At 35.6% G+C, this 15,382-nt stretch overlaps 1 protein-coding gene across 6 annotated transcripts in view; it reads left to right on the plus strand.

The window, feature by feature from the left end:
* UBR3 (ubiquitin protein ligase E3 component n-recognin 3) overlaps positions 1-15,382 on the plus strand; it is a 244,688-nt gene that overhangs the window by 83,331 nt on the left and 145,975 nt on the right. For all 6 annotated transcript variants that reach the window (XR_005790352.1, XM_040475345.1, XM_040475340.1 and 3 more), the window contains exons 9-11: positions 5,401-5,580; positions 6,159-6,292; positions 13,206-13,292. Coding sequence is in view for 5 of the 6 variants with exons in the window: in XM_040475345.1 (XP_040331279.1) it covers positions 5,401-5,580; positions 6,159-6,292; positions 13,206-13,292 (401 nt within the window). In the remaining variant the exon portion in view is untranslated. The remainder of the gene's footprint in view (positions 1-5,400; positions 5,581-6,158; positions 6,293-13,205; positions 13,293-15,382) is intronic.

The following is a 15,382-nucleotide window of genomic DNA, read 5'->3' on the forward strand; positions in this document are numbered from 1 at the left end:
CCATTTCTTTATTGCACATGTTCCTTTTTTTTATTATAAGTTTAACTATCAGCCTTAGACATTTTTATATGCCTATAGTTTTATAATTTAAAAATTGAAATAAATATTGCCTTTTTTTGTTTTCCCATAGTGAGGTCTTTAGTTTTTTTCTTTTGTGTCCACTATATGGTTGATATTCCTCAAACTGCCGTAATGTCTCTGGGGCCTCCTCCTATTCTCATTTCACTGTGGTCTTTCATCTTAACTTTGCCTCCCTGTAATAATTTATATTATTTGAGTATTTGCTATGTATGAGGCGCTGTGTTAATACCATTCATATGTTGTCTCAGTTAAGCTTCGGAACTCTTTTCTGAGACTGGTATTATTATTTTCCCCACTTTATAGATGAGTTAAATTGAGTCTTAGAGAAGTTAAGTCATTTACCATAGATAAGCCAGCTAGTAAATGACAGAGCCAAGGACTTCATATCTCCTGATGTCAGAATCTGCCCTTAACCATGAAACAAGGAAGGTCAATATCGATAGCAGTGTGTCTTCACTTTTTGGCATGTGGAGCTAAACTTTAACAACAAACAGTACCTCAGATTAAATCTTAGGACTTTTCCATTTTCTCTGGAAGAGAGATCTTGTAGTTGAAACGCCTTGTTCCATTGTTACCTTCTTTTGCATATCAGCTCCTATTTTCTCTCTATTCTGATAGTCTGTCTATATTCTCCTGTGATATCATAGCCTGAAAATTGATATATGCTCAGTGCAGGGTACAGTGCCTTATATATACTAATAATAGCTAGCTAATATGATAGCTACCATCTTTTGAGCACTCACTATATGCTATGCTCTTTTTCTTTATATTATGTCATTTAACCATTAGTAGTTCTAAGAAGTAGATTTTGTTTTTTTCCATTTTATAGGTGAGGGAACTGTGGCTTAGGGAGTTAAAGTCAATCATCTGTGGTTTTACAGCTGTAAGTAGTAAGGCTGGGTGTTTGACTTACACCCATTCTTTTGCCCACTCTGTGATTCTGTCTTCCATTGTGGGTATAGTGGGAGCATAATACATTATTTACATTAAGCAATATATCTCTTTCCTTTTTTTAAAGGAAAATTTAACAGGTGCTTTGTATTATAGTTTTTCTGTCTTCATGTAAGATGACCCTTTCTTTCTGAGATTTAGTTACATACATTACATGTATTGTTTGTTCTCTTTTGAAATAGTATCTATCATCATTCAGTTCAGTATCTAATATCATATCAGTCATATTCTTATATATAGAATTATTTATTTACAGAAGGACTTTTCACAAAAAGTATTTTTATTTTATAGACTAGAAAACTTAAAATTTAGAAGTATCTGCTCTTTTGAAAAGAATCTGGGGTCTGTTTTCTTGACTAAGTGGTTTAGCTGTGCTTATTATATATAGTTTGCACTTGATCTTCAAGGAAGAACGTTTGAGAAGATGTGTTTGAATCTGTCTCATATTTTTTCTGCAGCCAGATTTCCTGAAAGAGTTTGTTTGTTTCCTTGCTTTTCAGGCACTCAGTTACTGACTAGAGGTCTAGTGTCTAGTGTCCACTTCTATCATTCTGTTGATCTCTCCAAAATTGTCCATGACTCCAGTGGTTGCATGTCCTACTTTCCCCAGAACAATTCCAAGTAATGTCTGTTGTTCTGATGTAGTTATTCATACAATCCCTTTTACTCTCAAAAGAGTCCCAGTTTATACAATAAATTACATGGTCACCCTTTCCATGACCTACATGGGGGAAACCCATGGCCACTCTTTCAACCTTATCTTTCCTAATTTTCAGTAGCATTTCACACTGTTGATTGTCTATTCTTTCTGTGGCCCAGAACTCTTCAGCTTGTCCTGTCAACATTGGTGTTTTTTGGCACTTTGTCTTGGTATCTTTGTTCTTCTTACTTTACCCATATTTTATGAACTTATATTGCAAAGTCTTGTTTTGCTTTCTGTATATACTTCCCTTCTAATGCAGTTAATCTGTCTTGGAAATTCAACACAAATTGAATTTTCTAGAAGCTAAATAGCTATTAGTAGCATTGCTAAGATCTTTAAATACAAGTGTATTTTTTCTAGCAGTAAATTACATTATTTCTAAGCCAAGGCCTAATATTCTCTTTAGATCTCATGGTGTTTTATTCCAACGTAGCATAACATTTCATGATACCTGCTTGATGGTCTTCTAAAAACACCATAAACTTTCCTGTTTTTACATTGAGTATTGGAACGGGCTTTAAATATTTTGAACTACCTATAACTTGCTACAGATATTACAACAGGATCCCTGTACTTTGTTTTTATTTTTAAATAGATCTATCAGGCTTTTTCATAAATTTTCGTTAGACACTATTTTAAAATTTTGTATATATCGTTAGTAAATAGACGCTCATATAATGAGAATTCACATGGCCACAGCAATAGTTGAAGATTAAAAGGAAAAAGCCTCTAGTAGTATGCAATCCCTACTTTACACTTTTACTCTGTTGTATTCATTTCTACACCATACTCCTTTGTAATTCCAAACATAACTATTGATGTCCCTGAAATTTTACAATTTGTATTATGAAACAGTCTGTGTAAAATAGGAACTTAAAACCATATGTTGCATAACTATGGGAGTGTCCGCAATTGGTAATAATCCCAGATCGATCTGTTCTGCACATCAAACTGTTTATTGTGCTATATTCTTTGGATGTCTCAAACATCCAGTTGTGTACCTCAAACCCACGATGTCCACACCAAGAACTCTTTATCTTTCTATCAAGCCTGCTTCTTTTCTGTTGTGTGTGTGTGTGTGTGTGTGTGTGTGTGCATGTGTGTAAATGTGTGTATTTATATGTGTATGTGAGTACACAGTGTGTGTTTTAGTACCCCTGTCCAACTACTTACACAGCTGCCTCACCTAAAAACCTAGGAGTCATTTTGACTTTTTACTCCTTGTAGATATAATGAGCATCACCGAATCTGTCATTTTAACCTTGTAAACACCTTACAATAGCCACTTCTCTTCATCTTTACATCTTCATGCCACCACCATAGTTCAAGCCATCGCCATCTCTAGGCTTCATACTAGTAGCCGTCACCACCTTCCTTGAGTTACTTTCTATACTGCACATCTGATCATGTCCCCATCTCTCAACCCTACCCCCAGTGGCTTGCCATTCTCTTCACGTGAACTCCAGACTCCTGAAGCTGATTTATAAGGCCCTCTGGCGTCATTTGTGCCACCCATCTTCTGCATTCTTTGTCCCAGTGATTCCATCCTTTTTTATATTGCTTCCTCTACCTAGAACACCATTGCCTCTCCCATCCCTAGTTTATTTGGCTTATTCTAATTCCTCCTTCATTCTGTAGATCTTAGTTTAAACATCGCTTCCTCAGGAGAGTCTTTTCTAGCTGTATTTGTTCTTACGACTTCTTATACTTTTCCTATTATAGCCCATGGTGATGGCGGTAGTAGTCAGGGAGGGCTTTCTAATCTCAGGTGTGGATGATTTGTAATCGCCCTCTTACCCCCACTCCTTCAATCAGTTACACCCTCTCTCCTCCTATTGAGAGGCACTGAAAGAGAGCATACTTAACTTCGCAGGTCCTGTTCTTGTATATTGTTGTAAGTTAAGAGTTGAGTAAAATAATTTCATGGACTGAAACCTAAATTTAATGTATGGAAATTAAGAATTGCTGTAGAAACCTCTCACTGATGAGTTTGACAAGTAGATGGTTAGTTGAAAAACTTGGTTAAAGTGAGGAATCATTAAAACAGGTTACATGCATGTATTAAACAGTGCATTTTTAACTAAAAACACAGAGATGCACATTGATTCTCCAATCTGTTAATTTTGGGCAAAGCATTTTTAAATTTATTTATTATTATTATTATTATTTTTTTAATTTTTTTTTTCAACGTTTATTTATTTTTGGGACAGAGAGAGACAGACATGAACGGGGGAGGGGCAGAGAGAGAGGGAGACACAGAATCGGAAACAGGCTCCAGGCTCTGAGCCATCAGCCCAGAGCCCGACGCGGGGCTCGAACTCACGGACCGCGAGATCGTGACCTGGCTGAAGTCGGACACTTAACCGACTGCGCCACCCAGGCGCCCCTATTATTATTTTTAAATGTTTTTATTTATTTTTGAGACAGAGACAGAGCATGAGCAGGGGAGGGGCAGAGAGAGAGAGAGGGAGACACAGAATCTGAAGCAGGTTCCAGGCTCTGAGCTGTCAGCACAGAGCCCGATGCGGGGCTCAAACTCACAGACTGTGAGATCATGACCTGAGCTGAAGTCGGACGCTCAACCGACTGAGCCACCCAGGCGCCCCTGGGCAAAGCATTTTTAAGTTACAGTTTCATTGACTGGAGTTCTCCCTCATCTTTCTTACATGTACGACTTGTGCAAAGCATCATCTGTGGTTTCCGGTTTCATTTTCTTTAAAGTTAGAACATAAAGATCTTTGTGAATCCATCTGAGTGTAAAATCCTAGATTTTTATGATTTTTCTCCAAGATTTTTTAGCATATATGCTTATCCAGAGTCAGTTTTTGTTTCTGTTCATGTTAAATGTTCTTATTATAAAATTTGAATTAAATATATATAAACTGATGAAATATGAATGCATAAAGAGGTATTACAAAGCTTTTGAGAGACAAAAAAGTAACTGCCTAAGAAATGCTAAAAAATCTTGGGGTATTAGTATGTTTTATAGTAGGAATGGGGAGCTCATTTGTGCAGTGAATCAGTTAAGTTGGAACAGGTTAAGAGAGCTAATGCATATATGCTGTAACTTCTAATAGTAAAGATTTTGTACATGCCTAATCTTTCCCCACCCACAATAATGTATTTAAACCTTGAAGATTTTTTTTAAAAGGCTTAAGAAGTTTATTCATGTGTGTATCTTTGATTTTCAAAACACCGTGTTTGCTAAAAAACTATGTATTTTTTGAATAGAAGAAAGCAACTAAATATCACTTATACAGATTTGTTTGATAAGATGGAATAAGATTAATCTAAGAATAAAAATATTTTACTGATTAGAACTGAAGATACTGCATTATGTTGTTAAAATCAAGAAAATAATAAGGTTTTATGAACATATAGCTACCTCAGTATCATGTAATATGTCAGACAAGTGGTATAATTATTATAACGATGTACTAAGTATTATGATAATGCTTCATTTAATTTCCTTAAGGTATGTGTCTTTTCCCCATTTTACAGTTGGGGAAATTGATTCAGAGTATAAGTTACACACCATATGTCAGGCTGGAGTTTGAATTTAGATGTCCCGATACATAATCTGTATCATTGATAAAGTTTTTGTTTTGTTTTGTTTTGTTTTGTTTTTAACTTATTTATTGCTGGGCTGTGTGTATCTGTTTTAGATGAAGAAAATAGTTTGCATGTGGTAGTGAACTGTGGAGAAGCATTACTGAAGAATAACACTTATTGGCCTCTTGTCAGTGATTTTATTAATATCCTTTCTCATCAAAGTGTGGCTAAGAGATTTTTGGAGGACCATGGTTTGTTAGTTACATGGATGAACTTTGTATCCTTCTTTCAAGGTATGAATTTTACTTTTTTTGTTAAGTTTTTAGTTACAAAATGCCTAATGCAAAGCTATCAAATAAGCTAATTAAAAGATAATAAGATACCATTCAGGTTACACGTGAAATGTCTCATTTTAATTAATATTTTTAAGTACTTTAATCAAGTGTTCATGAAAATATGTCAGAGTTATGAAAAATGTCAAATTATTAAAAAGGAAACAGGAGTATAATTTTTTTTAGCACTTTAAACCATTAATCTGGAAATTTCTAATCTATTCTCCAAGAAAGATTTATAACACTTTCATAAAATTTCAGTTACTGTCAGTTAAAATAGTTTTGAGTTTCTTACATAACATATTCAATTATGTTGTAAAGGAGACAATTCACAAAGTGTTCCTAAGAAAACCTAGCTTGTAAAAACTTCCAAAAAGACTAGATTATTTTATTTTAAATATTTATTTCTATACATACTGTGCCATTTATGCCATTTGTGTGCACTGAAGTGTTTGGTACTCAGAAGTATTTTACTTGACTTTTAATATGAATAGTTGCTTCCATTTGGCAAGGTTTATATCTGCTTTAATTTTTGCAAGGTATGAACTTAAACAAGCGAGAACTAAATGAGCATGTGGAATTTGAGTCTCAGACCTACTATGCTGCCTTTGCTGCTGAACTTGAGGCCTGTGCACAGCCAATGTGGGGGCTCTTATCACATTGTAAAGTTAGGGTATGTTGAAATATTTTTGTTAATTTCTGTCTTTACCTTTAAAAAAGTGATTTGAGAAAAATATTTGTGAAAACATTGGTTTGTTTACTCATATATACTAATGGACAATGTTTAATTGTGAATTCAGGTCTATGAAAGCTGACCTGAGACAGTAATTATTATTAGGCAGGTAGGCGTTCATTATATTTTCAGATCTTTGCAGCCTTCCCTTACCATGTATATAGCCTTGCAGCTTTGTAAGTCTCCACATTCATTTTCATTGCTTCATTTTACCCATTATCAATTAATTGCCTGATGTTTCTTGTCTTTCAAGGAATGGGAATAGTTCTCAGGACAGTTTCCATTTTTAAGATTCCAAGCACAAAATTAGTACACATTTCATTCAGCTTCCAATTGTTTATGAAAGGAATCTTAAGAGTAGCATAGCAGCAATATAAATTCTTAAATTCTTAAATTCTAGGATAAGAAAATGATCACTTGTAATTGCATGTGTGTGTGTCTTTGTGTACAAATATATATTTTACCTTTGCATTTTAAAGTATTGGTTTGATGGGTCTCCTGAATCCTTGGATAATCCAGAAAAATGGAATTCCCTGACCCTACTAAACTAAGAACTTGAATGAGATTTTGCCATATGGATCTCATGGAGACCAACCTGCCAGCCTGTATCAGTAAGCATGCTGGACAAGATTTTATAGTGGGAATATTTTGAAGCCCTACATTCTGATCTTGGCTCTGCCTCTTTCTACTTAAGTCACTTGGTCAACTCATTTAAAACTATTTGAATGTCTCAGTCTTTTTCCTTATTTTTTAAAAAACAAAACAAAAGAAAATGGAAATGGAATACTAAAGTCTGCCCTTCTTCACAGGGTTATTATGAGGCTTTCCTCCATTATATTCTTTAAATATATGGGTTCCTTTAAGCAGATTGATATTTTATCTCATGACTTCAGCTACTCTCCAAATGCATGAATTACAACTTTGTTACTGTAGCCAGGTTCAAATTTCCAACAGCTCTGGTTATTCATGTGGATCTCCTTATATAGGTACATGAATTTTCTCAGGCCCCTAACTTTCTAAATTCATCTGCCCATACCGAGTCCTTTATGTCATTTAATGGTGTCTGAAAATATATAATTATCCAGCATGGATACTTTCTCTCCCTGCTGTGCCAGCTGTGTTCAGACTATAATAAGATACCATGAAATATCTCTTCTGTTCCAGAAGTTCTCCCTACCACTTCTTTCCTGTGTTTTATTTCTTCATATATTAAAAATAATCTAGGTTGTTAAGATAATTTCTTAACTGGTTCTTCTGAATTTAGATTCCACCTACTCTAATCTGTCCCAATACTTAAATTACTTTTCTAAGCTCTGTGCATATCTCTCCTTTGCTTAAAAATCATTAAAAGTTCTCATCTTTCTACAGGGGACATCTGTGTTTCCTATAGAGACACATAAGATCCTCCATCATAGGGGCGCCTGAGTGGCTCAGTTGGTTGAGCATCTGATTTCGGCTCAGGTTATGATCTCATGGTTCGTGAGTTTGAGCCCCACGTCAGGCTCTGGGCTGACAGCTCAGAGCCTGGAGCCTGCTTTGGATTCTGTGTATCCCCTTTTCTCTGCCCCTCCCCAACTCACTCTCTCTGTGTCTCTTAAAGATAAATAAACATTAAAACAAATTTGAAAAGATCCTCTATCATTTGCCCTTAACTTGTCTCTTATAATTCATGTTCCATCTATGCCCCTCTATCTATCTCCATGTCTTCATTGGATTGAATAGCATTCTTTTTTTTTTTTTTGAGAGAGAAAGCACGTGTGCGTGCACACGTGTGCACACACTTGGGGGAGGGGCAGAAGGAGAGGGAGAGAGAGAATCTTAAGTAGGTTCCATACCCAGTGCAGAGTTCCACGTGGGGCTCTATCTTACAACTGTGAGATCATGACCTGAGCTGAAGTTTGAGAGTTGGAGGCTTAACCAACTAAGCCACCAGGTGCCCCTGAATAGTGCATGCAGTGTCTTTTCTTGATTCCTGTGCTTTTGTTCATGTTAGTGCCTTTTTTGGCTTATGCTCTCTTATTCTTTCTGCTTAGTCTTACATGAGAATCATCTGAGAAGCTTTAAAAATACATATGCCCAAGCCCCAGAGATTTTGATTTGATGTGCAGAAGGACCTTGGCAGTGATTCTAACCAGAGTGGAGAACCATTTGTATTAGCTCTTAAAAAATGCTACTCAGATGGTATATAATTTGCTCATTTAAGCTTTTTCAGTCAGGTTTATGATTTTAGTTTCTGTGTTTTCATTGTACTTTATTTAATTTCCACTGTAGCATTTATAAAAAAACTATTATATACTATGAGGTTCATTTGGTCATTCACTGAAAAAATGTTTGTTGAATGCTCTTCTTAGGCCTAGACACTATCTAGATTCTTGGGTTTTTGGTGTTGAACCATATAGGTATGGTTCTTGTTCTCATGGGGCAGTCTGACTGGGGAGATAGACATTAAGTAGGTAAACACACAGATTCATTTTGTAAGTGCTCTATAGGAAAATAACAGGTTGCCGTGAGAGTAATGAGTGTGGGGACTAATTAGTCTTGTGCTCAAAAGAGAATTCAGGACTAAGGTTATAAGTTTTAGACCCTTGGTAATGTAGATGGTGTTCATCACTGGGGGATGGGATAAGATCAAGTAGGAGGAGAAGAGAAATGGACCCTGAAGAAAGAACTAACATTTGGCATCAGAGATAAGGGTGAGGAGAAAAACCAGAGGAACAGAGTATCATATAAACCAATAAAAGACAACGATTCAGCAGGGAGGTTGATATGATGTTAATGTGAAAAGATCAGTATTTTGGGAGGACTGTATTTAGGATGAAATTGAATTATGAAGCTGGGGTTATGTTTATCTCTGATGATGAGAACTCATTGTTTCTAGACAATAGTTTAATTTCCAGCTTTGGGGGTTAAGATTACAATGTGTTATGGTTCTCTTAACCTAAGAAGTGAAGAGAACAGAGAGAAAACAAGCTTATATTGTCCTGGTAGAATCTGAGAGAGTAGTTCCTCAGCTAAGGGAGTATTTAGTTCCTAAATAAGACATTCTCTTGAGGAGCACCCACACTATGTCAAACATTGTTCTTCACACTATATTCTTTGCATTATATTCTTATCTAATCTTCATTGCATCTCTTTTTTTTTTTTAATTTTTTTTTCAACGTTTATTTATTTTTGGTACAGAGAGAGACAGAGCATGAACGGGCGAGGGGCAGAGAGAGAGGGAGACACAGAATCGGAAACAGGCTCCAGGCTCTGAGCCATCAGCCCAGAGCCCGGCGCGGGGCTCGAACTCACGGACCGTGAGATCGTGACCTGGTTGAAGTCGGACGCTTAACCGACTGCGCCACCCAGGCGCCCCAATTGCATCTCTTATAAAGTAGACACTATCATCTCTTTCTCTTAAAATTTTTAAAAATGTTTATTTATTTTTGAGTGACAGAAAGAGAGACAGCATGCGCAGGGGAAGGGCAGAGAGAGAGGGAGACACAGAATCTGCAGCAGGCTCCAGGCTCTGAGCTGTTAGCACAGAGCCTGATGGGGGGCTTGAACTCCCAGACTGCAAGATTGTGACCTGAGCCAAAGTCAGACGCTTAACCGATTGAGCCACCCAGGTGCCCCTCATCTCTTTCTTTCAGAAAGAGAATAATGTTTATTGAACTAGAAGTTAAATAACTTCTGAAAGAGATATTCAGAAAAAGAATAATGTTTATTTAGCTAGAAGTTAGATAACTTCTGAAAGAAAGAGATGATACTATTTACTTTATAAGAGATGTAATGAAGATTCGATAAGAATATAATGCGAAGAACATAGTGTGAAGAACAATGTTTGGCATAGAGTAACTTGCTCAAGTTCATACAGCTTTAAGTAGAAAATGAGTTTGAAAACAGATCCATCTGATTTCAGAAGTAATACTCTTTACCATTTTGCTCTAATTGTTTCTTAAGCAAGAATGTCTAGGGCTTTGTTAGACTTTAGATACGTAAGCTAGAAGAAAGACCATTAATTAATGAAAAAAAATTAGCTATTTTGTTGTTTCTATTCTCTTATAAAATCTAAAACTAAAGGATTAACAATGAAAAGAACTTTACCTGATAGCTGACTTTCTTTGTATGATTGCTCTAAATGCTGTTTGGTTCTTGAAAATGTAAAGGGCTAATTAAACAAGTAATACTAGATTAATAACAGATAGATTGGTTAAAGGGATGGCACATTTCTAGCACCTTACTAATTTTTGCCTTCCTAACAGCACAAGTAAGTTGTAAAATCTCCATCTAGTGGCAACTTTAGGTTATTGCATGAGTCTGGCCATGACTCTGGAGCACTCAACTGCGTGTTAAGACATAGTGCTAGACTATGATATAGTGCATTTTACAAACATTATTCCATTTGCTTCTTTCACAGTACTAGGAAGTAGATAGTATTATGTCAATTTATGCATATGGATGACAGACTCAAAAGATTATCAAGTAGTAAATCAACATGCACCTGGGATGTTTTTGGGTGGATGTGTTAGTGGTGGGAGATGGGAGATGATCTGAACATAATTATTAAATATGATGTATTTAGAAATGGAATTAACTGGTCACCTTTTTAAAGCCTCTTAATGCATGCTTTTCAGAGTTTTCTTCAGAAGGGCTATATCAGTTTATACTTGTGCCAAGAGGGTGTTATGATATACCTTTGCGCAAGCCCTTGATAAAATGGTAGAACATTTGGTTTTAAATGTTTTTTTTTTTTAATTTTTTTTCAACGTTTATTTATTTTTGGGACAGAGAGAGACAGAGCATGAACGGGGGAGGGGCAGAGAGAGAGGGAGACACAGAATCGGAAACAGGCTCCAGGCTCTGAGCCATCAGCCCAGAGCCTGACGCGGGGCTCGAACTCACGGACCGCGAGATCGTGACCTGGCTGAAGTCAGACGCTTAACCGACTGCGCCACCCAGGCGCCCCTAAATGTTTCTTTATCCATGACTTATCTGCCATGTTAGTTTGGTTATGACACATTATTTATGGTAACTTTAAAGTGCCATTAAAATTTTTTAGTAAGAAATAAGGGAACAAAATGTATAAAATAATATTTTTATAAAGATAAATTTCATATAGGGTAGATTAAAACAGGGTGAGACCTTGGCAAGGAAACTAGATAAGTGATATTTGGTTTGGATGGTAGTGGAAATAAGAGTGGACCTACATGATAATATTAAGGAAGAATTAGCACGATAGGAGACTGAGCAGGGTGAAGAAGGCAACAATATGAGACTTTTAGCCTTCTTTAAAGGCACAGGATAATTTATATATGTTAAAGATTTTAACCTATTTGACTTTGATGCTACCTGCACTTTTATTACACATTAAGGCTCCAAAATGTCTGTCTGTCTTTCTTATAAAATGTATTTTTTTAAAACTTTTTTTATTGAGATCAAATTTACACAATCTAAAATTCACTATTTTAACCATTTTAAAGTATGCAGATCAGTAATGTAGTATATTCACAAAGCTGTGCAACCATTACCAAAAATTCTCCACTAATCACCCCTCCTCCAAAGAAATGTCGTACCTCTCAAACCCAACTTCCTCTTATCTCCTGGAAACCACTGATCACCCATCTGTCTCTATAAATTTGCCTAATCTAGACATTTTATGTAAGTGGAATCATACAATATATTACTTTTGGTGTCTGGTTTCTTTCATTTAGCATAATGTTTTCATGGTCCAACTATGTTGCAGCATGTATCAGTACTTCGATTTCTTTTCATAGCTGAATAGTAATCCAGTCCGTAGATACAGCACATTTTACTTGTCCATTCATGGGTTGAGCTACTATGGATAATGTTGCTGTGAACATTGTATATAAGTTTTTGTGTGAACATATGTTTTTAATTCTCTTGTGTATGAGTGTAGAATTGTTTATCATATGGTAACTCTGTGTTTAATGTGGCCGCACCATTTTACATTTCCACCAGTAATGTATGAGAATTCCAGTTTCTCCACATCCTTGTCAGCACTTTTTATTTTTGCATTTAAAAAATTAGAGCTTTCCAGATAGGTGTGAAGTGACATCTCATTGTGGCTTTGATTTGTACTTTCCTAATAACTCATAGTATTGAGCATCTCTTCATGTGCTTATTAGCCATTTGTAGATCTGCTTTGGAGAAATGTCTGTTCAAATTCTTTGCTCATTATTATTATTTTTTTAAGAGAGGCTGTCATGATTTTTCCATTTAATAGTTGCCTATTTCACTGGATCCGTTTCTCCATAAAACATTACAATTTTCTTTCACAGTATCTTTATTTTAATTGGCACACATTTATCCTTTCTTCTTCTTAGCAAGCTAAGATATTTGTAGGCTGCTTATAGTACTTCTGTGTTCTGCCCTCTTTTTTTTTTTTTTTTTTTTTTTTGGTTTTTATTTTTTGTGGCAAATATACATAACATACAAGTTAATCATTTTTAGGTGTGCAATTCATTGACATTAAGTACATTTTCAGTGTTGTGCCACCTTCACCATTATCTATTTCTAACACTCTTTCATCATCCCCAGAGAAATTGTATCAATTAAACAGTAACATTAGGGAACTTATGTTTGGAATCTCTTCAAATGGAACCTGATATATAACACATAAAACTATTTCAGCTTTGATTCGTTTTCAAGTTGTGTTCTATAATTTTCATAATTGTCACTGGTTGTTAGTATTAATTTGTGAAAGGCTTTCTTAAAATTGCACATGTAGGTATTTTAAAAATATATATGTTTTCCTATTATGTATACAATTTTTATGTATTACATATAATTTGAAGTTGAAAATATACATATTTACATACTGTAAAATTTAACTAACTTATTATTTTAGGAAACTCAAGAATACACCCGAAATGTTGTTAGATATTGCCTTGAAGCTCTTCAAGATTGGTTTGATGCTATTAACTTCGTAGATGAGGTATGTATATTTTTGGTATGTATCGAGGCACTTAAGAAAAAAAGTGTTAGATCTCATTTAACACTAAAAATAATATGGGGTAAGGGAAAGATGTTGAAATGAACATAGTATCCTTAGGTTTAAAAAAAGAAATGGGAGATCAGTCCTTTGACATTTAGGAGATTGAGGAGTGCACTGATCATACTTGCTTATTTCCTAGAGAAGGGCATGATTTCTTTTTCTATTATTATTATTATTATTATTATTTTTTTTTAATTTTTTTTTTCCAACGTTTATTTATTTTTGGGACAGAGAGAGACAGAGCATGAACGGGGGAGGGTCAGAGAGAGAGGGAGACACAGAATCAGAAACAGGCTCCAGGCTCTGAGCCATCAGCCCAGAGCCCGACGCGGGGCTCGAACTCACGGACCGTGAGTTCGTGACCTGGTTGAAGTCGGACGCTTAACCGACTGCGCCACCCAGGCGCCCCTCTTTTTCTATTATTAAATGTACATGTCTCCATATTTCTCAGGAGTGAAAATTAGTTTTATGTAGAGGGGTAAAAGTGACAGTGCAAATGTGAATAGGGTGGGGGACATTAAGGGAAAGGGTGTTACAGCTTTATTAATTGGTCAGTGTTCTTCTGTGGGCTTGAACAAAGGTGATCGTTATTAATAATAAACTGAGAAGAGTTGGCACGGAACATACTCTGTATGAATTAAACAAGGGTTTGCTTGTAATTAGCCAAGTTTCCTATCAGAAGCCCCTTTTATTTCTCTTATGAAGTGAATTCAGAATATGCCATATGCGTAAGGAAGACCATGTTTCAGACAACTCCAGCTCCCCCATCTGATTTCTAAATCCTGGGCAGAATAGAACTCTTGCTATCTTTGTGTGTGTGTGTGTGTGTGTATGTGTGTGTGTGTGTGTGTGTGTGTGTGTGTGTGTGTGTGTGTGTCAGGGGGGTAGGGTGGGGGTATTTTTCTTTTTCTTTGCTTTTTAAAAAAAAAATTTTGATATAGTCACAGACTTATTGAAAAGTTGGAGTGGAGTACAAAGAACTTTGTTTTCTTGAACCATTTGACAGTTAAGTTGTTGACTTGATGCCCTTTATGCCCAAATACTTTAGTGTGTATTTCCAACAAACAAGGACATTTCTCTTATATAACTAGATAAAACTGTAAATATTAGGAAATTAACATTAATATATTATTACTGTTTAAGTGTTAGAACTCATTCATGTTTTATAAATTGTCCAGTGTTGTCCTTTATAGCAAAAGGATCCCATTCTGAATCTCACATTGCATCTAGTCATCATGTCTCTGGTCTCCTTCTGGAGCAGTTTCTCATTCTGTCTTTGCCTTGAAGGATAGTAACATTTTCAAGAGTATGGTTGGCTCAGTTATTTTGTAGAACATCTCTCGGTCTGGGTTTGTCCCATGATTAGATTCAAATTGTGCCTCCACAGAACCCCTCCTCCTTTCAACCTTCTTTACTCCTTTGCCCCTCTAGGATTAGTTGGGCAGCTGGAGCATCTTTCAATACAGTTCTCATTGTTATTTGAAACTTTAGGAAGTATGTTGAAATAGTAGCATCACTAAGATAACACCTTGATTGAAGGAGGGGAAAACTCTTACACATAGAGGGTTATGAAGTACTTTAACATGAAATTAATAGTTGAGCTCGGGTGGAGTTAAGGACAGTTAGAATCATGTAAGGTATGTAGGGCAGCTGAACTTAAGGAAATAGTACATTTGTTTTTCACACAAGTATTTTAGGAATATATTGAATATTATAAAGAATTTAAATAGATTTTTAATAGAAGACAGAATAAGTTCAGAACTTAAGGAATCACATATAATGGTATGTTTTTAATGGTGTTTTCGAAGGTTTTTGTTTCTTAAAAGTGCTTTGACAGATTTGTTCCTCAAAACAACCCTGTGAAGTAGAGAAGGTATTATCTTCCTCTTTTTTTTTTTTTTTGGTAGATGTAAAATGGAGATGCAAAGATAGTAAATCACTTGCCTGTAGTTACATAAGAAATTACTGGTAGTTCTCAGTCTAGAACCCACATCTCTCAACTCCTTGTCTGGTAGTATTTCAGTGATGCT

This window comes from Herpailurus yagouaroundi, unplaced genomic scaffold (genome assembly GCF_014898765.1).
Source record: "Herpailurus yagouaroundi ecotype Mexico unplaced genomic scaffold, PumYag 140, whole genome shotgun sequence".
Taxonomy (NCBI): domain Eukaryota; kingdom Metazoa; phylum Chordata; class Mammalia; order Carnivora; family Felidae; genus Herpailurus; species Herpailurus yagouaroundi.